The sequence below is a fragment of the Lepisma saccharinum genome, chromosome 18, assembly GCF_977018435.1.
Source record: "Lepisma saccharinum chromosome 18, izLepSacc3.1, whole genome shotgun sequence".
NCBI classification, from domain to species: Eukaryota; Metazoa; Arthropoda; class Insecta; order Zygentoma; family Lepismatidae; genus Lepisma; species Lepisma saccharinum.
This window is the reverse complement of record NC_139246.1, coordinates 24,307,231-24,330,756: the sequence shown is the minus strand read 5'-3', so window position 1 is coordinate 24,330,756 and position 23,526 is coordinate 24,307,231. Positions and strand designations below refer to the sequence as shown.

Sequence of the window (23,526 nt, the reverse complement as noted above, 5' to 3'; positions counted from 1 at the left end):
ATTCGTGATCTTCGTCATCTGGAACAACGTATCATGGCTGCCTTCGAGCAAATTTCACCAGATACCTTGCTCGGTGTCCACAGACATTGGGAGAATCGTCTGCACACGTTGCCCAACACGGACAATATGTGGAGCACATTCTGTAACAGGTAGACATAACTTTCAGTTGCCAATGACTTTTCACCAAATGAAGTTACATGAAATCTGATTTCAGATTTGACATCCTGACGAAATTCTAGCCTATGGTCTGTATCACATGACCCACTTATCATTTTAAATAAAAAAAGTTGAATTCAAGATGGCGGCCGTCCGTGTGACATACTCCACAAGGTGTCCCCCTAGGCCTATTATATATCGCCCATATCAAATTCCATGAAAATACATCACTGCAGATTTTACAAGGGGTGGTAAGGGACTTCTGATACACCCTGTAGTTCATACGTAATAGAAAACTAAAAATAAGGCTAACAAATAAAGTTTGTGTGACACGGACGCACATTGAGTTGCACTCGTTTCAATGACTTCCACACGAGAAAGATTTATTCTGCATGAACCTGAAGTATATACACTATTGTATTATTCACATTTGTCATGAAATATGAGAGCAAATCTGTAAAAATGCTGCCTAAAAGGTGAAAGCAGGCAAATACTGGTGTTTTATTTAAGTTAATTTTGTTCACCGGAATTCTGCTAAAAAAATCTAAATTTTCTAGTAGCAACTTGTTCACTAAATTCCACAATTAAGGGGAATATTTTACAGATATTGTCCTATTTCCCTATTTAATGTATCTTGTTCAGTTGAAAACAGTTTCTGCATTAATTACCACATTTCTTCCACAATAATAAATTACTGTATGTCAATATCCAAACGTGACTTTTGGCCCACTCTGTACATGTCCACCACTGGAACTATACTAGCCCCTTATGTGCATGATATTCAATAAAATATAATAGATTAAAGTGTCTCCTTACCTTTTGTATCCAACTTCTCGAAAGAGATGCTCCTTCATGTCATGCCTAATCTTGGTCCGATACCGATCGCACATAGGGCACGCATATAGATTCCCAATAGGTTTTCCAAAAGGTCCATATTTGCCAGTTTCAGGGGTGGGCTCTTCGACCATTTCCACCACCGGTTCTTCGTCGCTAACAACAATGGGTTCTTTCTCCTCCAGAAGGATTCCTCGAATGTGGTGGATTCGTTCCATATCTCGCCTCCACAGTGGAGTTGTGTCATACTCGTCTGTGGTGCTAGTGCTGGGTAGTTCAAACGAAGCGACGGTTCTTTCAACTTTGTGGTAGATGGAGATGATTTCCGTTGTTGCACCAGGATGTTTGCTTGAAAAGTGCTTGTCGTAGTCAGAGTGCATCGACGAACGGAAGGGACAAAGTCCACATTTGTATTGACTTCGCAAGTCGTGAATGGATTTTGCATGCTCCTGTACTTCTTCCTTTGTGCTGCATGAGAATTTGCACAAGCCGCATCTCCACGGATGCTTTAAACTGTGAAGGAGTCCGTCAGTTTTTAACCCTTCCTCGCCCAATTTCTCACCTTCTGGTTCTCGGATGACTTGGACAAACTGGCGCTTCTCGGGATGCTTATTAGCCAAATGTCTTTCTATAACGACCCTCTGGAAGTGATTGTACATACAATGGGAACACTTGTACAATCGAGTGTCGTGCAGTTTCAAGTGAGCACCCAAACGATCCAATGAAATATGCATGTCTTCACAATGTGGGCAACGATAATTGGTTTCATCGAAATGCAAAGCACGGATGTGATAACGGAGCATTGTCTCATCCACTGTCAAATAGCTACACCTTGGAACACCACACACATATCTCTGGTTCTCTGGTACATATTTAGGTAACTTCAATTCAGCTTCAAGCTGTTCTGAGGGCACTGGTGGTGCAGTGTCCGAGGAAGTGCTGTCGGATCTCTTGGGGCCTACGTGTGAGCTTCCTGCCAAATTGATCATTTTGTCAAACATCATTTCATTCTTTTCCAAACACGGAACCGGATTGATAGGAACATTCATCGGTACTTCAACATTCTGTCCACTTGTATGCAGTTGCAAATGTCGCACTATATTAGTCCTGACCTTTGTCCTAAAGTTGCACTTTGCACATTGAACCTCACGCTGGAAGATTGATTGTTTTGGCAGTTGATCAACTTCTTCAGGTAAATACAAGTACTTGTAGCCAGAACTGGTAACACCTTTGGTTTTACTGGAAGATTTTGTTGAGCTGTCTTTAGGGAAAACAACAAACAATGCTGTCTCTGGATCAGTCTTTAATGGATTCAAAGGAGACACGCGAGTGTTCAACACCCGGTGATGCTGCTTCATGTGTCTTCCCACGTGACCAGGGATTGGTCCACGGAAATCACACAAACTGCATGCATATCTTTTGGTCCCATGCACACGGAGATGTTCCAAGAACGATGCCACGTGCTTAAACTGTTTTATACAATGGATGCACACAAGGGAACTCGAAGCACGAGAATAATCACAGACGAGAAGATGGTCCTTCAGCTGGTTTGATGTCATCGTCGAGAACGTGCAATCAACATTACCGCAGCGATAGAGTGCAGCACCTGAGAGTCCTGTGTGTTCCACTTGTTCTATGGAGGTGATTCCTTCCTCCTCGGCCATGTCCATACCGGCAGGTGTAGCAGATGGAACACTCACTTCTCCTGAAGTAGACGACACTTGGTCTTCTCCCTGTGGCGCTATTTGGCTAGAGACAGAAGGTGGAGGATCAGTCGTAGGCGCAAGAGGATCCACTGCATTCAGAGCAGTTGCTGCAGCATGAGGACGAAGCTTAAAATTCACCAACGGCTCAGGTAAAATAGGCTTATCTGGAACCAGCTGCAAGATTGGTTTTTCGGCACGACTGGATGTTGCACTTTTAGGTCTCCGGTCTTCCAGTACAATAATGTCACCTGATTCTTGATCTTCAAGCAAAACAATATCACCATCATCAGTTTCCCCATTGCTCTTCTTTGAGTTTTTGCACTCCTTTTCATCATCAGAGACTATAATCTCAGGTTCATCGGCATTATCTGTTCTGGAAACAGCCACAGTTCCCTTACTGCTGGTTACGGACATTTCACCTCCACTGTCTACTGGTTTTGAAGTCTGTCCAATAACACTCTCTGCAGGACACAGGTCAGAACTAGACTGAACATCCTGAGCAGTGAACGAACTGCCAGGTACAGCAGGAGAACTAGTCAGCAAGTCCGAAATGCTGATACCTGACGGTGGAACAGCTTGAAAGTCACAGGTATTTAGTTCAGAATCACTTCCATACTCTATTTGCACAGGCGATACCACATGGCAGTCCTTAAATTCCTCCTGTTGATCTAAGTCGAGGATTTCTAGTTTCTGATCTTGGCCTATGGGTCGTGTGGTGCTGAACTGGAGAAAGATAAAATTTTGTATTACATTTTACATTCATGTTAAAGGAATTTAGACACGGCACGATATTAATATATAACACGAAACATGCTTACGAATCTGCATACCTGTTTATTTAACTTAATTAATTTTGGTGGGGTTCCCAAACTATTTCGTTTCACGGCACCCTTAGTGTTTTAAGATTTTTCGGTGACCCTGTGCTTGCAATGCTCCGTTCGTGTGGTTAGGTTGCTTACCTTAAGTCAAAAAATAAACACATATTTCAAATTCAGAAACATTTTACATGTAAAAAGTGCTAAATAAGCACATATTTGGATTGATGCGATGGTCCGATTCTAAAACCATGTGTGGACTAACAAGTAAGTGTCATTTCAGTGGAAATATCGGAATGCCTGGGACACACTTTGGAACCACTGCCATACACATTAGAACTTGCAGTAGTCAGTTTTATGGGCTTCTAGTTTGCACTGTTGCCACGTTGAAGCACAACCCCGTGTGTTCAGAGGTTTAAGAGAATGAATGATTTCATTGCAGAGTTGGTCTTGTGCACTCCATGTGATACAAACTGACAACTGTATGCTCCGGAGAAAGGCCAGTCTGATGCTGAAACTAGGCAATGCAGCCCGGTTGACATTGCCACACACTGCATGGGAACCACAACTTTTGTCCCGCTCCCACTTTGCTTTTCCCATATGTGGCACTGCACTGCTGTTGCTGGATTGTCTGTTGCGTCTGATTGCTGCTGATTGGTTTCACTTGCTCACGTAGAGGAAGCCAGATGTGGTGAGATTGTTCACTATCAAGTTTTAGTTCATGGGAGAAAATGCATCATGGTGTGTGCATCCTTGATTTTCGTGTCAAAGAGGAGGAAAAGAGGTGTGTGAGGTGGGGAGGGTGTTTGCTTAAGTCTTGGAATAGCTGGAGATCTTCCTGTAGTTTAGCGTGGTGATAATAAGACAGGTGAAGGGATGCTTTGAGAATACTGTTGTAGCTGGGGGATACCATCCACCTCACTTTTGGTACTAACAACGTTTACAAAGTTCAGATCAATGTGAGAGTGAATCAGATGTATTAAGCTCATGTCCATAAATATATGTATAATAAATATATACAAGTAATAAATCAAGCACATAAAGAGATTTAATTAATTAATTAATGGATTAAAAATAATAAATTCTTGTGCTTGAGTGGCCTTCCTAATGGTAAGGGCATAAATAACTGTGCAGTAAATTCTAACACATGGACAACTTTACCATTTCACTGAAGATTTTAAAATTTGTCTAGTAACAGTGCAATAATTTATAATGGCATGTTTATTATTCAGATTTAATGATACAAGTGCTTTTTTTAAATGGTAATGAAAAATTCCTTAACTGGTTTAATTATTAAAAAAAAATAGAACTCTATTTCAGCACCATGGCAACCAGGCACCCTGTACTTTTTTACCCCTCGTTATAACTAGAGCTAGGAAGTTAATAACAAATCATATTTTTTCTGGGATTTGAAGACAATGCTAAACCTTATAGTAGTCCTTTCACTTCAGTTAGAACCAAAAAACATTGTTTTTCTTTTGCATTCTCCGGCTTTTTTTTGTTTTTAGGTCATTTAGGCATTTTTTTAGCATAACTTAAATATTTAAATTCCCTAACATGGTCTCTTTAGCTAGCAAGTTCGCAGTTAATCGTAAATATGGTCAAAAGCACAATATTATTTTTAACTGAAATCTCTGGCAATGGATTTTGTGGAATTGTGGTAAATTTACTATTCTTCCAGCAAACTTAAAATACTTTGGTGAAGCCTACTCTGAGTGTCTCTTGTTGGCCACTATTATCACTTTAATCTGTGATGTTAAAGTAAAATTAGTCACAACATTTAAAACATTATAATCTGATGCACGTGAAACGCAACTCTATTTTCAGATGCTGACTGACTATACTATACACATTGAAAGGAGGTGAATGACTTGCACAGAAAAATCTTGCGAAATATTGTATGTAACCTTGAAGTAAAAATTATAAGCTGCGGTATCTCAGTTGTTAGGGCATCTGACTACCATGCGAGAGACATGGGTTCAATCCCCGGCGGGGGAGAACCGGGACTTTTTCAACCTGTTCAAGCAGCTCCGGCACCTACCTAGCGTCGTATAAAGTGGGTACCTGGAGGAAACTCTGGGGGGTAAAGGTGGCCAGGGGCATGGTGCTGATCACATCACCCCCACCTCAGCCGAGATCAAGGAAGTGTGGGGCCCTAACCCCACACCCCCTATATGCCTTCATGGCATGTTGCAAAGCACAGGTTATTTTTAGGTCCTTTTTTAATAACTTTAAGGTCATTCTGATGATATTTTTAAGTCATCAACATCGAAGCCCTAGTTATAACTATAACATTAATCAAACAAGAATAAATGTCTGATAAAGCATGTGTTCTCCCAAAACATTGGAAATCGCATTTATGTGCTTGTAAAAACCGTAAACTACAAAAGAAATAATACCACACTGCAAGCATACATACATGAAGGAAAGAAAATATATGTATTTCGACATGTTTATCACTATCACAAAGAGCTGATGTTGAAGCATAATCAAAATTAATCTGTTGTGTCTATAATTCCTATTTCTAAATAGTAATAACAACAAAAAGAGGATCTGAATGACATCAATCGTGATTTTTTAAAAAAAATTACGAAATATATAGTAATGTGTACTATGAAGGATGACAATAAAAAAGAAAAGTACTGTTGTGGGCTATCTCAGCACACAGAAAAGTTGATGTCATGTGTTAAAGGCACAGGTTGGGCACGAAAAACCAGCCTGCCTCTTCTTGTCAGATTTTCTCAAACTGTCATTTCATTCGGCCATTCCACTTCTCTCCCTATCTGGTCATGTTGCATCACCCTTGCCGGACATGTTCTTGTTTTTGAAGCACATTAATTTAGGAGAAAGTTTTGTTTTGGACCAAGTGATATGAAGCAGGATGGTCTTTTGTGCCCAACTCTGTATTTTCATTAAGTGCATTGACTAAACAGATTATGCAAGGTGTACAATGTCAGGCAATGGGGAGAGTAAACAATTTTGATCAGTAGCAAGTGTATTAATTAAAACTAAGACAAGATGAGAATTTCAACTCACTCTTGATTCAGCTGGACCTCTCACGGCAACATTGGCAGCCTGGTTTTGGTGGTAATTGCAGAGGTGATGGTGCATTTCCTCTTTGGTGTCCGTAGCATGTAAACAATACACACACTGATATCTGTTGCAATAATGAAGCTTGTAGTGCTGTAAAAGTACAAGGAAAATACAAAATTATTGGCATGTGTTAACTAGTACAGCATATGAAATGCTTAAGGCTAGAGACAGTTTCCACATCCAGACAGTCGCGAGAAACCAAAACTACTCCTCCCCCACTGATCTTTCCTCACGGTCAGCTGGGGGATGGGGGGGAGAGGTCTGTATGCTAAATGGTTGCATGGTTGTAAGAGGGGAAGAAAACTTAGCATTACTCTCATGGAAATATTCTTTTACTTGTTCTCTTGGGAATATCAAACTTCCGATGAGATAGAAAAACATATGAACGGTAAAAGAACATGCTCCATATTTTATTTGCGGTTGGAAAAGTCAAAATGTCCATTTGATTAGACATAACTTAGTTGCCTCTCCATAAGAAATATATGGGATACTGTAAATACTTATTCAGTATATTTTTTCACACATAGTATCTGGATTAATAATCAACTTTAAAAACTCCTTCCACTTCCAACACGGGAAGAAATTCACCCTCTCTTTTGTCTCTGTCGTTTTTCTTTTTAAATAGCAGTTCACATTTCAACTTTATTGAAATAAATACCCACCTGGTGCGAAACTGTCCCTCGTAGCCTTAAGAGTGATTAAAATAAAAATTATGGGCGTGTCTACACTTAAGTTATTGACTGATGAAAAGTTACCAATAAGCGAAAATAGCCAAAACATTAACACAATAAATTCTGGAGAAGATCCAAAGCACTTATTCCTATTCCTCACATGATAATGAATATATTCCTCAATTATATTAACGTAAGAACTAAGGAAGAATGTGTTCCTGTAATGATAATAATGTACAATTTTATCTGCCAAGCTATGCTGTCACCAATGTTCCAGGATAAAATTTTTGAGGTATAGAATCGTCAAGGTCCCCAAAAGAAGAAAACTTTTTGCAACTTCCGAGCCCTCATGACATGCTGAGTTAACTATGAATAAGAAGATAACTGTTCCAGATGAATAAATCAATAAAGGATTAGAATAATCATATTTGAAGTTCATTCACATTTTCCAAGTATGCATTATGAAAAAAAAATAGAGTTAGAAACTTACCATTACAAGTTGAGATGGTTTCAAATACTGAGCGTCGCACCTGTCGCACATGAATATCGCCATTTGCCCATGTTCTTTCTCCAGATGATGAAGGAAGAAGTTTGGATCCAAAATTTGTACTCCACAATTTCCTACAATGAAATAAAACTTAGTATAAATGCAACAGAGAATAAATTTGTGCACCATAACAGGAACAATGTGCTAGCTGCTAGGAACATATTTATTAAAGCAAAGCTTGATTGCAACCCCTCTAATGCTTAAAAGATCATCCTTCCCTGACATCTAACATTAAATGATCCCGCCGCTCCCCAGGGCATTGAATGCCTTCTCTTACGCAGCTTTTAGAACAGTGATAAGTGACATGCAACAGAGGGTTTCCCACCAAGGTGACACGCGACTTAACAGCATAAGCACTAACAGTCTGTAAAAAGTATTCACTGCAAATGCACACCCTACATACAGAGTCAACATCGTGCACACTATTGAGAAAACAGTCCAGTCCAAGTGACATACAAACTAGGGATTGCCAAAAAATTCAGAAAATCTGAAACCTGGTTCGCAAAATTTACTATCCGGATTCCCTCCGAAATCCAAATTCCATCAGAAATTCGGATTCCTCCGAAATCCAGATTCCGGATTTAAAAAAATATGCATTTGGCCATCCCTAATACAAACAACATGTGCAGTTTGTCATGTCACTTCAGTACTGTACCGCCACTCCATATTTTGGCATTTTTATTCTTCCGTATAAGTTTGCAGCATTTAAAACAGTAGCATATGTTGCATATTTATTGCACAGTAGAGAGGTGTGGCGTGACAAGAGGTTATACAGATGGTGGGTTTATAACCAGGAGTAGTACAAAATAACCAAAATAGTTGTGAACTCTTCACTGGAAACATCTTCAATAATGATATTAAAGCTAGCTCACTTGCCTTGTTTGCAGACGTAAGGCAAAACCAGATTGTCCTTCTGCAAGTCTATGTGGGGTGGCAGTCCGACGACACTTTCACACTTCAGAACACTTACTTTCTCACACGTGTGGCTAGTATTCTGAAATGAGAAAATACATGTGGTTAAAATTAAGATAAACACTACACATTCTTTAAATAATTTCAGCATTACTGGAAACAACAATTATGGTTGATTGATTGAGTTGTATTAAGTCCACTTTATGCACACTAAGGCTAATCGGGACTGGACCTACAGTTTAAAGTGGGATCTGAACCACTATGTGCCTCCACCAGGTATTGAATATGGGAACCCTTGATTACAAGGCAACAATGCTACCACTGCGTCATTGGGAAGGCCAACAATTATGGGCCTACACGATTGCATAGTAATTTTCTCGCCTTTTAACCAAGGCATTGATACCCATGGAAAAACATAGTGGTTCGGATCTTACTTTAAATTGGTGGGATACAAACCACTATGTGCATCCACTGTGTATCAAACCTCTTGCAGGTTGTGGATTTAAAACAAAAACTGAAGGTAATAATATTTACATATGCAGTACCTTCAAATAGTCACTCGACACTGAGTACAGTAGCTTATATTGCAAGAAAACAATTTGTGTAGAAGAGTTGTTACTCTACATGAAAAACAACACTATAATTACAAGCTGAGTTCAAGTAATACAATGCCCTTCTTAAAAGTTCACACAACCACTGATGTGATTACAAAATAATGCAAAACATCTCATTTTAAAAGTGACTGTTATTCTTCTGGTGACATTTTGATTCCAGTTTCCCAGAACTTCTTCAAAATTGGAGCAAATATCACTAGCACAATGGACATCACCTTCAAAATAAGTTTATTGTATTATTTTTTAAAGCACAGCATTGGATATGTAAATGTTTAAGAACATTGTATTATTCACATTTGGGAAATAAAAGACATGGTGTTACAATTACATGTAAGCGAATTACTAACTTTTTCCGGGAGAATTACTTTTAATGCTTCTAGAAATTAATTTCGCTGAGCCCTGCCACCATTCCACTGAATAAACTTTGGGAAGAAATTACATGTTTTACATGCTTTGAGGAAGGGCTATGTATGGCAAAGTTACTGCCCTGCAACATACATTGACTTGATTGGTTTGTTTTACTTTGAATTTCTCAAACTTTGGATGAATGACGCTGACAAAGAACACCCATGCCTTGGCCAGGATTTGAACCCGGGACCTGGCACTGTAGCACACTGTGCTAATTACTCTGCCAGACATGACAAAATGTGTATATCTCTTTTGTTTTCCATCATATACACCTACAGATGGAATTACTTTTTGTTTTCCCAAAATATCTTGTTCAGTAAGGAACTCTAGTAAATATACTATTGTCCTGCGCCATGACTGTGCAGTCTAAGATGTCCGATGACGGACTTTGGGCTCAGGCTACGGTACACACACACTGGTTCAAGTCTCCTGGGGGTAAGTATAACAACTTTCCTCCTGAGATTTCAGCCAGTGTATGGGACCAGTCGCCACTCACCATCGTGAGGAAATTCGGGAGCTACAAATGAGTAGCGTAACCCAGTCACGGAAACCTACGACTGCAGGATCATCATGCTGACCACGTCACCCCATAACTGGTTGGATGATTGCCCACCTCTGATAAGGCATGTGGGAGTGAAGCTGGCAGTCGGTAGGTAGGCCCTGGTATTCACGGGCTGTTGCAGCACAGGTGGTTGTTGTTATTATTAAATACACTACAACATGAAATAGTTTTTCATACTTCAAAAAAAATTAACATCACTGGACTTCCTGGTGGTTTATCACTGGATGTTTTGAGAAAAAATAAGATAGGAAACATGGATAAATAAGAAAGTGTATAAGATACAAAAAAAAAAAAAAAAAACTAACTTCTACTAAAGTCCGACCGACCAAAGAATAAACTTGAGAAAACCCAGACTTTTCACCTCTATTTGTGGGAGTTTCAAGAGGGTAAAAGCAGTGTTGCTACCTGCCTGATTTTTGTCTAGTCGTACACGAGATCTTTTGCTGTCAATACGCACTCTTCGCTCGCATTTCAGGAAGAGGCAGGGAATCTGAGAGCCATTCGCTTGCCATGTGGACGCACCAGTTTCGAAAACAACTTGAAATAAAAAATTTGGCAACGCACATTACCATGAGAATCTCCTCTCACCACAGCAACTAGACAAAGCCGATTGGTTCAGTGGTTCATGTGACCCTACCTGACTTCTGACAGAAAAGACAAAAATAGAATTTTCAAGTTTATTCTTTCGTCAAACAGTCTTTAGTGTTCCTCTAACAAATTCTTAAGTAGATACACTCACCTGATGCAAAACAACGTAGGACTGGGCGTAGGCTCGATAAAAGCAATATGCACACTGGTAGAGACAATGCCCATGCTCCACCAGTATATGATCCATCACTTCTTTCACAGAGTTCAGCATCGCACAACAATATGCGCACTGTTGCCAGTCCCACTTCTTGTTGCCTAACCTCTTCTTCTCATTTGTTCCAAATTCAGCTCCCGCGTGCCTGTTGTAGTGAGCAGAGAAACGGGAGGGATTATTGGTTGTAAAGCTACACTGGCGTCCCATGCACTTGAAAAGATGTACGAGTTTCGATTCTCTGAGCATCGCTTTGTACACAGCAGCTGCTTTGGAAGCTCTTGCATACGAAGGTGCCACCGAAGACCTGGATGAAGACTTCAACTTGCTCATGACGTTTGGTGGAATTTTCATCACCTTTGCAGTTGCAGTAGACGTGAGTGTTGTCTCTGCTCCCGAGGATGTAGCTGTAATAGCAGCAGTAGTAGTAGTTGTAGGTGGAGCAGATGAAGGAGTGGACACTGTCTTTGCAGCAGGCGATGGGATGGCAAGTAACTGACCAGGCTTTGAACCAGAATACAAAGTTACCTTGGGCCTTAAACCTTGCTTCTGAGGAAACAAGGCAATTCCTGGTGGTGGCCCCGACTTCTTCAGAATGTTTGGCCTCGCCTGAGCAATGGACACGTTCGGAAGCCCCCGGTGCTGTCCGCCGGTCGGCTGCACCTGTGACGAGCTTGTGGAGACTGGTTTCCCAGCTTGAATTGTGTAGTGGCCAGCTGGTAGCACCTGGGTCTTTCCAGCAAACAGCCCTGAAAGTGACGTGAGTTTCTTTGCAGATGCGGGCAATTCAGTGACTCTGAATATATTCCTTTTCGATATAATCTTCAGTGGGGAAGATAAGGATTTGGGGCTGGCAGATAAAGCTGGAGTAGTACTCAAGGAACCTGGGACAACTTCATCGGGAACATGATGCTCAGCATCTTTATCTGCAACGCCACCCTCTGCAGAATCTGCAGGTTCATTGTTCCACAAGTCTGCCTGTAAAATTAAAATAATGGTTTACCATCACTGTGAATAAATGGGCAAAATACTAGGTCAAGTCAAAAATTATCTGCACTTTCACCATAACTTTCTTTAGGGTGGGCACACTGCTTTCAGCACTCCCATGGTTGTTGTTCTGGTTATGTGGCTGAGGTTTTATCGCTCCATTTTTTCTATCTTTTGTTACAGAGTAAACATGGCCACTCTACTGGTAGTGTGCACCAAGGAAGATAAGTGATCTGAAGCTTGTTGTGGATGATTTCGCATGCAGAACTATGACTAAGTGGCTTCCCAGAATTTTCGTAACAGACAGGAAGTTATGTGTACTTTTCTTGGTAGTCTGTCCTCATTTTGCACTCATATCCTGCCTTTCATATTCATTTTTTAGGAATACTGGGCCAAAGGGGTAGGGGTTATAACCCCCACTAACCTCCCTCCCCTGGTTATGCCACTGATGACTAATTTACTGAGAACATGTCACCTCATCGACTATGGCCGTCGGTTCATCAGAATCATCTCTCGAGCTTGTTGAATCTTCCCGTCAATGGTGGAGATTAACGGGTGTCCTGTCCCCACTTCGTACTTCACAATTATCTGCCCATTTTTAAACCTCTCGATCCACTCGTACACACTTCTACGTGGTAGAGCACTGTCCTGTATTTGTACTGAAAGCCTGCACTGAATTTTTACTCCTGACACACTTTCAGACCAGAAAAAACTGATCACTGATCTATGTTCTTCCTTGGTGCCAGTGGAGCTGCCACATTTACTCTGTAACAAAAGATTGAAAAATGAAACAATTAAGATTAAACCTCGGCTATGTAACCACAAGAGTACCACCTTTCAGCATGCGAGCGATGAAACCAGTGTGGCCAACCTAAAGAAAGTTATGATGAAAGTGCAGATAATTTTTTATTTTCCCTCGTAGTTACTTCATTTTTTCTAATACTTTACAGGTCCTCACTAGGTAAATTACAATGATAAGGATGAATGGTGAACTGAAGAAAGTCAAGCTTTGTTTCGACTTAACTTCATGCTAAGATAGGCACATTGAGACTGAATCTACAGTTTGAAGTGTGATCTGAACCACATAAATGTTATGTTTCAAGGTGACAACGTTACTTCTACACCATCAAGAAGATTCTAACGGAGTCTGAAACACCTATCACAAAGAAGAACACAACTAGTCATTTAAGGTTCTGCAGTTGCAATTAATTTCTTTGATTTTGTGAGACTTGATATAGCACAAATTCCCTTAATCATACAATCTAACAGTAAATTACTCTAACTTTCAATGGAATCGTTACAACCCAGAAGTGTCCATGACTCAAGGGTGATCCCAAAAGTACCTCAAATTTGGCAACAAAACCTGTGCCGACAATATTGTTGGACTTACCACATCCTGTCCACTTGCAACGCTGACTATTTTAAGGGAGCTGAACATGTCATCGCTACCTTCTTCGGCCATCGGCTGGTCCACTAAAACAAATAAACAAGTAAATTGAATCATACACTGAGAATTTCTTGCATCCTCAGAAGAGGAAGGCAACAGGGGGGTCTCAAATAAGACTTAACCCTTAAACAAAGACTTGTTCCATTATAGAACAAATTAGAATAATACTTTTAGGACATACTGTTACTCAGATAATGGTAGGAGATGCATGTTTTGAGTCCAGCATGAGTTGAGATATGTAATTAGCAATTAGTAAAGTTTAATTTCATTTTAACTATCAGGGGGGTTCCTAAAAATTATGTGCATTTTTTTTCCATCTTTTTTCATTGATTTTGACAAAATCGCTCTTTTGTTAATTCTGGTGTTTGGAAACACACTTTTACGAAGGGAAAGAAATAAGTGTGCAACATTTTTCCACGGTAATGGAAAGCATATCAGGCAATATGCAGGTACTGTTTTGTATCTTTTTTCTTCCTTTATCTAACCAACTACAGAAAATTAGTTTTTCTACCTCAGGTTTGTAACACTAGCATTCTCAGTTCCAGAGATATAAAATTTTATTTAAAAGCATGCAGAAGTTTATTTAATTTTATGTATTTGTAAAATTGTTGATATTAGTAGTATATAATTTGAACTAAATTTATCACGAATACACCTACAATAGAATAATTTGTTGAACTTCTGTGAATAGCAGCAAGTTCCTGAATATTGGATGAATTGAATTGTTGCTTAAAGTCCACTTTATGCACAGAAAGGCTAATCAGGACTGGGCCTACAGTTTTAAATGGAGTCTGAACCGCTGTGCCATGTGCCTCCACTGGGTATCAAACCCAGGACACCTTGATTACAAGGTAGCGACGTTGCCACTATGCCATCGGGGAGGCCCTGAATGAATATTGGATGAGAATTACTAGGAAATTTATCAGTTTTATTCTAGCGATTCTACTGGCAAAAACTCTTTGTGTTATTCCTGCTTTTCTAGAAATTAATAATATTTAATTAGGCTGCATATTATTACTATATTACTACATACATAAAACTGTGTGTGACTGCTGCTTTCTAGTCAAGACTTCAGAACGTTATTTATATGAAATTAACTTGATTTTATGTTCAAATAAAGTGGGATCAGAACCAAGACATGCTCCCGTGAAAAAGTGAAACCTGGATCAATTAACGAGATGAAAAAAATGAGACTTACCAGTTGTCGGCAGAGTATCCTCTGTTGATTTGGATGCAGACATTCCCTGGTTCATGCTCTTTCCGGCGATAGCACTATCCTGAAGCTCACTGCTTTCAATCAATGATGTTACGGAGCATTCCCCTTCTTCAGACTTTGGAACGGATAGCCGGTCGCCACTAAGTCTTCGTACCATTATGAACGGCTTGTTTTTCAGAACCTCTCCAATTGGTGTCTCATTATCTTTCCGAGAATCTTCTGTCATAGCATTTGAGGGAATATCTTTATTCGGTTCCTGAGCTGATGAAGTACCCTTTGGTTCACCTTCGTTTCCTTCCGAACTGGCTTTTGGACAGAGCTTAAGATGCTGCACGATGTTATCAACATCCGGTATCACTTTATAACACCTATTGCACCTCTGTGCACTCTGTGGAATACCATGTAACTGTCTCACGTGCATGGTGAACAGTGGCTCACTCACTGAGGCAAAGCTGCATCCTCCCTTGTAACAATTAAAGAGCACTCCAGTTGAAAAATGGATTGCAGAGTAAGGTCCTATTCTAACTTCAGACGCATTTTTTATTGAAAGAGCAGGAGGTGGTTTTCCAGGTCTTTGAGCGGATGTTTGGATTTCTTGTGAATTCTCGTCCTCGCTCCTTTCATCCTCTGAAACACTCTTCTCTGTTTTAATGATTGGGAAAGGGTACTTCTCAAACTGGTTATTGCCCTGAGTTTGTACATTTAATTCTCCAGCTAACCGGTTAATGGTATGTGCCATCAGGCCAGTGATTTTGTTCACAGTAGGAACCTCCGACAGGTCTACAGATTCGACAATAACACAATCATCACTTGCTGAAGTACTCTCACTTTCCTCAGAAGTAACAGAGCCTGACGATGAAGATGATGAATCCCCTTCAATGTCAACATCTGCATCTTCTGAATCTTCTTCAGATTCTTCATCACCACTTTCACTTGTCGCTTTCGGTGGATCAGTTCCAGAGACACTTGTTATTATAGGTAAACCAGCAGTGAAGAATGAATCCTCGCCATTATGCGGTTGACTGCCGATCTGCTTCTCCATATCTTTATCAACACTACTTAGAGATGGTTGAGTTACACTCTCACCTACAGAACTAGGTTCAGCACTCTTATCATCATCTAGGCTCCTAACGTTGGGAGGATTCTTCATTCTATCTGCTAGTTTGACAATAGAACACTCATGGTCAGAAATACCACTCACGTATGGATGTTCTTTCCAAGTAGTTTCCAATATTTCCAGGGTCTGAATCTTTTGCCCCCATATCTTCGTATCTATTTTGCCGTCATATTCCAAATCATCATCAATCAGCTCTACAGGTTCCAAGGTTAAGTTCTTCTTGCTATCTTCATCAAAACTTACATCTTCGTCAACAGATTCATTGAACATGGTGTCAAAATCTGACTCCACATAATCCTGAGTACAATTTGCTTGTTCAGCATCATTTGCTTGTTCAGCATCAGCAGGTTTCTCAATGGAAGTATCCATTTCATTCACAATACCCTCAACAGTATCGGGATCTTTCTTCACAGTGATATGGTACGTACTTGTTGATGGCATACTGTAGGAGATATCAACCTCATTTTCTTCTGGGATTTCTCTTGCCATATTAATCTTAACAATTTTGGCTTCCTCGCTGCACTTTTCAATGTGCTTCTCTACCCGTTCTCGAGATATCTGAACATAGTGACACGATGAGCAAATATATCCACAAAGAGTTGGGCTTGTTAAACCAACCAATAATATTATATTGGGAACTTCAATCCCTTTTAAATTGGCATGATTATAGTAGAAATGACTCTTTACGGTATCCTTGCGAGGAGACTTGTAGGAACAATGTTCGCACTGGTACCTGTATTCTCCTGTATGCGTAGATAAGTGATCATAGAAATCGTTAACTGTTCCAAGAACTGCTTTACACATTCGGCAAGCATAGTTTGACAACACTTTACTGTTTCTATCATCAATCATGCGATCGCCTCCATCTTCAAAATTCGACTCCTGAGACTGCTGAATGGCTCTCTCAGCCTCTTTTGCGCTTAACTTTGAACAAATAACCTCAGACTCAGGATGCTTTGTTAGATAATGATTGACAAGCAACTTTCCACCATAAACACACAAGGAACAGGCATCGCCGATTTCTGCTGACTTCCTAAAAAGCCTTTTCAGCGGCAATTTGGGAACTGTCTTGATGGTGTTGTCCACTTCAAGGGGAGCATTTGATTCAGGTGAACTCTCATTCTTGGCCTTTCCTTTATTTTTCGCTATTATGCCCATGGACCATCTTCCTTTCTTTCTCTTTTTTCGAATACCTTTCCCTGTAATTCCATCAACAAGTTCTTCCGGCCTGGAGAGATCAGGAGTGTCAACAGTTGACTTGACATCAGATGCATCTTGCACTGTGCTTTGTTGCGGAATGTCACCTTCTTCCATACTTTTGGCTCCCTCCAGTTCACCCAAACCTTCGACACTTGCTTTCTCAACATCTTTCACAACAGCCACTTTCTCTGGTTCATCTGATGCCTTATTTTCTTCTCGAACAACTTTGCCGGCATCACCAACTGCTTCTTCCCCTTCATTGACTCCTTTCTCCTCTGGACTATCCTGCAATATGTCAGTTTCTTCACTGCTTTTACTCTGTTTAGAAGAATCAAGTGAGGGTTCCTTCCTTGCCTCTTTCTGGCTATTACTAGTTGTTTTGGTTTTTTCACTTGGCATTTCCTCCATAGTTTCATGTTCATCAGAATGGAGCTGCTTCTCGGGAACAGCTTTTGAATCAGAGCTGCTGTTCTTGAGAGCATCATCCTTGGCACTATCACACTCCTTCCTCAGCATGCTTTCGTTGTTAGCATCAGTCACCTTCTCCTGTTTCTTCGGGCTTTCAGTCTCTGAATCACTTTCAATTATAGCCTTTGATAACACTCTCTTGCCTCTTTTTTTTCTCTGGCTTTTTCCTTTGCGATTCGCGATTTTCTGCTTGAAGCCGGTAACTGAAGAATCATCAGAAACGGGAGTAGCAAAATCCTCAGACTCCACACTTTTGTCCTCCTTCACCGAAGTATTATCTTCTTCCAAAGCGTCGTCATTAATTTTTCTTTGCTCATCACGCAGAACTTTTCTTCGAAGACTAAGACTTTTTCTCAGAGGCAACGAGTCAGATGATTCATCGGATATTGTTGCAGTGGCATCTTCAGCAGAATCGTCCACTGATGTATCAACTGGTTTCCTGTTGGAAAAAGTATTGGCCTTCACTCTACCTCTTCGGGCTACATTTCTTGAAGGTGGTCCTTTGGGTGTCACAGCGGGAACAAAAGAATCATCTGAATCGCTGTCGTCTGTTGAACTTGCAGTTGACATTGACAGTAATTTGAATTTGCTTATGTCGGTCTTTTCAAGCATTACTCTAGGAATCTGATTGCTACTTCTTACAGGAGTGGTAGACAATGATTTGTCAGAGCTGGCGGACATTCTTCTCAACCTCCCCCTTTTAGCAGAATTCCTTCTTCCTTTAGGCATTTTCACTTTGTCGCTGACTGCATCCGAATAATCATCTGTTGTATCCTCCTCCAGCCTCAAAGTTGGTGTATCATGGCTTTCCTTTGATCTCTTTCCAAACGATTTCTCGGAGGCAGAGCACAACTCATCTTTAAGAGATTGAATAGTTTTATGGCTTTCCGAACTGTCAGAGCCACTAGACAAGTCTCTCAGCTCTTTTTCCTCCTTTGCTTTTCTTGGCTTCCTCTCAATTTTTGGCTTCTCTAATGAAGTAACATCAGTCGGTTTCGGCTTGCGACAGTTTCTGTACCCAGTAGCTTTGACAACACCCTCACTTATGAACATTTCCCTAATGTCTTCTTGCAATCGTTCAAGCTCAGTTTTCTTCCCAAACCTCTTGCGCTTTTGATCCTCAACTTCCTTATCTTGCTCCTCCTTTCCAGTGTCTTTCCGGGATTCTTTCACTTCTTCTCTGGTGTCCTTTGCATCATCAGTCACACTGGCTACAATGTCTTCCTGCTCGCCACTCTTAACTACCTTTTCTTGAACATCTTCCAACTTTTCTTTGTTATCTTTCAACTTCTCCACTTCCTTTTCTTTTGTTTCTTGATTGATCTTTTCATCCTTCTCGATTTCTTTCTTGTTACTTGTTTCTTCTTTCTTCTCCATTTCAGATTTCAAAGATTCTTCTGTATTATCTTCCAATTTCTTCTCTTGATCAACCTCAATTGTCTCTTCATTTGCAGTTTCTACATTACGCATCTCCTCCTCATGTTCAACTACATTCTCCAATTCATTATCACTCACAGATTCTAACATTTCGTCTTGTGGTACATCTTTCCTTTGTTTCTTCTTCTTAGTTCGCCTCCTCCTTCTCCTCGGTTTTTTAACTTTCTCTGCTGCACCATCTTCCTTATTCTTTTCTAATGAATCAAGTGAGGGTGTCTTCTTCAATGTTTCTGTACTTTCAACTTCTGATTCACTAGATTCAAGTATTGCAGGTGTTTGCTTGGTTTTCTTTTTGACTTTGAGACTACATGAACTTCCATCACTTTCATTTCCTACTTCTCCTCTATCGTCGCCAGCACTTTCGGAATCTGACTCCATGATCTTTTGAATCTTTTTAAATTTCGATGCTGTTATCGATTCTTCAAGTTTTTTCAATAAATTAGTCTTCTTCAACAGCTCACTTGGATCCATATTCTCAAATGACTTCTTAATTAACGTCTCTATCAATTCTTGCGTCACTTCTTTTGGTTTAGCCTCCACGCTTGGTGCTTCCTTGCTGTTTTCAGATGAAGATGGCTCTGGTCTCACCTCACACTCTGCTGCTGTCTCTTTTGGTTTCTCAGGTTCAACTTCGTCTGCCTCTTGACCGACTGAAGTAGCAGAGCTAACAGGCGGACTTGCAGGACGAGGTGGAGTTTCCGGTCGCTTTTTCTTAGGAATTCGAAACTTCTGGAATCCATAACCCTTCCCGGTTTGAGGGCCTGACAGGTTACTGTAGAGACGATCCAAAGGCGACATGATATCATTTGCATCCCGTTTCTCTCCTCCTTTCTTGGAATCCAAGCTGCCACTTCGACGTCTGTCTCTGTCCGAATCTCGACTTCTATCATCTCTATACCTGCTTCGTTCCCTCTCTCTTTCTCTGTTCCTCTCTCTCTCTCTTTCTCTTATCCTTTCTTGCTCTCTGCTCCTTTCTTGTTCTCTAACCCTTTCCTGCTCTCTATTTCGATCTCTATATCTATCTCTATCTCTGTCTCTATCCCTATCCCTACCATATCTGTCGTATCTATCTTGTCCGTAAGATCTTTCCCTTTCTCCATAATCAAAAGAAGTCATCCTCCCATCATTGTAGCCTGATGTTTGTTTATTTGCTAAATGTGGTGGCCTCCGTGTTGCCTCTCGTCCCATCATTTCGTTCATTTCAGGATGTGCCATGTATTGCCTCATGTCTACATCCTGAAGCACTCCTCGCGTGTGTTCTAGATGACCCATATTTCTGGCTGGCCGCCCTGGTTGGTGTTCTAGGTGGCCCACATTTCCAGATGGTCGCCCTGGTTGGAGTTCTAGGTGGCCCACATTTCCAGAAGGATGCCCTGGTTGGTGTTCTAGGTGGCCTACATTTCCAGATGGACGCCCTGGTTGGTGTTCTAGGTGGCCCATATTTCCAGATGGACGCCCTGGTTGGTGTTCTAGGTGGCCCATATTTCCAGATGGATGCCCTGGTTGGTGTTCTAGGTGGCCCATATTTCCAGATGGACGCCCTGGTTGGTGTTCTAGGTGGCCCATATTTCCAGGTGGCCGCCCTGGTTGGAGTTCTAGGTGCCCCACATTTCCAGATGGCCGCCCTGGTTGGAGTTCTAGGTGGCTCACACTTCCAGATGGCCGACCTGGTGGATGTTGCCCCATCATTGGCGGCATGGATGAAGGCCCGTGGGCATGCATTCCTGGAGTAACTGGCGGATGCACATTTGACCTTGAAGAGAGACCACCAGGACTCACCATGCGACTCTGAGGAAGGTACCCAGAATTATACATCAATGGCGCTGGTGTAGTTGGTGTGGGACCATCTGATCTGATGATCTGAGGCCATGCAGGTACTTGTAGTGGAATGTGAGGGGTAGGGCTTGTCATTTGAGGCGTCATTGGAGGCGACATCTGAGGCGATAGATGATTCTGACCAGGTTGTTGATACCCCGGTGGAAAGTTTTGTTTCAAGCCCATACCCTGGTTTGCTTCATGATAGGGCCCTGACCATCTTCCAGAAGAACCTGGAGTCGAACCAAAAGGCATTTGAGGAGGTGAAACAGGAGATGGCAATCCACCTTTGTTCTGGGCAGATGAACACAGTCTCGGATCAGAAACTACAGCATGATTAACTACTGTAGGAATGTGCTGAGCACTTTGCGGATGATGATGAAGTACCGGACTGCTTGATGGAGGATTATGAGGTAACATATTTGGATATTCTGAAGATGCAATTCCACTTGCACCTTTATTCCAATCCTGTTGAAACCGTTGAGACTGTTGCACCGTCATTAGTATCTCTTTGGTGTTAGGTGGTGGAGACGGTAGATTTCTCAAGTTTTCAGTTACAAGTTTCTCTATTTCTTGAGCACTCATATTGGACAATGACTTTGATTTGTCAGAAGATGGAGTGCTGTCCGATTCATTTCCATCCCTAGAATTATTCCTGCTAACAATACCAGCTGCAACGTAAGCACTACTTTGACGCAATCGGGGATCTGCCAAAGGCATTGTTAACTTCTTCTCTTTGGTTGAGCTGCTTTGGGGTGGCAATTCACTGGGACCATTAACACGTAGGTTTCTGTCGGTTGAAGATGCTGGTTGGACATCCCACTTAGATCTTCTAGGATCACGCTGCTTGCCATTTTCTGCATCCTTATCAGAGTCAAAGCTACGCCTAGCATTGTTGACATCTGAGCTCTTCAATCGCTCTCTTCCTGGCTCGAGATCGGGTGTCACCTTGCCACTTTCCTTACTCTTTGATTCCGTTACCTGATCAGGCTTGAGTTTGGTAGGTGAAATTTGCTTCTCAGTACCAGTGACTAAATTGGATGCTGGTAAAATCTCTGGTTCGGGTATAGCAACTGTTTTCCCAGCCAGGGCTCGTAATGCTCCTCCAGTACTCACCCCGACTCGATGAACCTTATTGATTTCTAGGGACAACTTGTCTCTGATGCTTCTGCCCTTCTCCCGCTTTTCATTCTCACTTCTCAGCATGTCCACTTTACTTTTCGGTGCAAGATTTTCAGTAATATCTGCTACCTGTGGCGTTAGCAAGGGCATGGTGAGATGGGGTGCATGCATTGCAGGTCCCGATGGAGAATGTGCTGGTACCAACGATGGTGGATGCACAGGTCCCAAGGATGGAGGTTGAGAAGGAAGTGGAATGTTGAGAGGCATTCTAGTACTGAGAAGTGGTTGCTGGGGAACACTGGAATATGGCAGATGAGGAGCTACTGGAAAATTGTTGGAAAGTGGTGGAATATTCGGAGAAAGCAAGGGAATATTTACTGTAGATGGTAACGGAATATCGAGTGGAGATACGGGAGGTACGGGGAAATTATTTGATGCATCCTCTTCATTTTCATCAATATCCATATCTACAACATGCCTCTCAGACTTCTTTGGTGAAGGATCCGGCTGTTTGCCCTTTGGCGAAACTGTCGAGGCTTTCACTTCTTTACCATCACAGTCACTCTCCTTTGATTGGGATTTTTTTGAAACGTATTCACCCCATAACACATAATTAGATTTTTGTTTTTCATCTGCAGTCTTTTGTTCAACCTTAGGTGTTTGTTGTTTCTCATGAGAATCTTGTCCTCTAACATTTACAGTAGAGGAAAAAGATAATCGAGGGTCTCGGTTTTCAGTCTTTATTGAACTGTCTACACCATGCGAAGAACCTGGAACATCTTTTCGTCTATCAAGTACAGATTTGCCTTCATTTACTTGGTGCTGATGTAACACTGCCTTCAAAACATCACTTTTGACCTCAGATTCTTTTAGCTTTGTACTTTTCACATTTCCCATCAACCTATTTAATTTCTCTCGACTTGCTTGTAAATCATCTGTCTTTTGCTTTGTGGCAACTTTCGGTGAATCCATCGAAGGGGCACTTACACTTTCGGTTGGTATTGGCACCGGTTTCTTGATTTCCCCCCAACGTCTGGATACAGGACTTGGACTTCGGGGACTCTCGTCATCAGAACTAATGACTATGCAACTCGCATCCTTATTGGGCTTCACGTGAGGCAAAGAATTATGAGAGGGTCCCTCGTTAAGCCTTTTATTACCAGGAGCAGACCTGAAAAAATATGAATTCATCAGATCGTACCATGGTAACCAATTATAATGCACCTTGTAATATTAGTATTTTTCTTGAACCTGTTGCATAATTTGTACAAATAATCTTGTGATTGCACATCAATGCATTCAGATTCACACTTGCCATGCAACATAACACACTAACATTTCCACACATGAGGGAACATTGCAATAGATCAATTTGGTGTAATATTCTTTTAATTTCACTTACACAAAATTACAAAATTATGAGAGTTTAATTTTGCTACACAAACTTGAGATAAAATTGATCACACATCCATCATATCTCACAAGATACAAAACCTGATGTGCAGGGAGCCTCACAATACACTAGAGCATTTTTGACATTTGTTCTGTCTACTTTGAACATGTTTAGTAAGGGAACGTTTTAAAACATGGATTAAAAAAC

At 41.0% G+C, this 23,526-nt stretch overlaps 1 protein-coding gene across 3 annotated transcripts in view; it reads right to left on the bottom strand.

Annotated features, from left to right (window-relative positions):
• LOC146002476 (uncharacterized) overlaps positions 1-23,526 on the bottom strand; it is a 117,573-nt gene that overhangs the window by 38,068 nt on the left and 55,979 nt on the right. For all 3 annotated transcript variants that reach the window (XM_083140354.1, XM_083140356.1, XM_083140355.1), the window contains 7 exons: positions 14,750-23,097; positions 13,495-13,577; positions 11,058-12,095; positions 8,699-8,816; positions 7,766-7,896; positions 6,548-6,694; positions 973-3,419 (listed from right to left, as the gene is read on the bottom strand). In XM_083140354.1, coding sequence (XP_082996480.1) covers positions 973-3,419; positions 6,548-6,694; positions 7,766-7,896; positions 8,699-8,816; positions 11,058-12,095; positions 13,495-13,577; positions 14,750-23,097 — 12,312 coding nt within the window. The remainder of the gene's footprint in view (positions 1-972; positions 3,420-6,547; positions 6,695-7,765; positions 7,897-8,698; positions 8,817-11,057; positions 12,096-13,494; positions 13,578-14,749; positions 23,098-23,526) is intronic.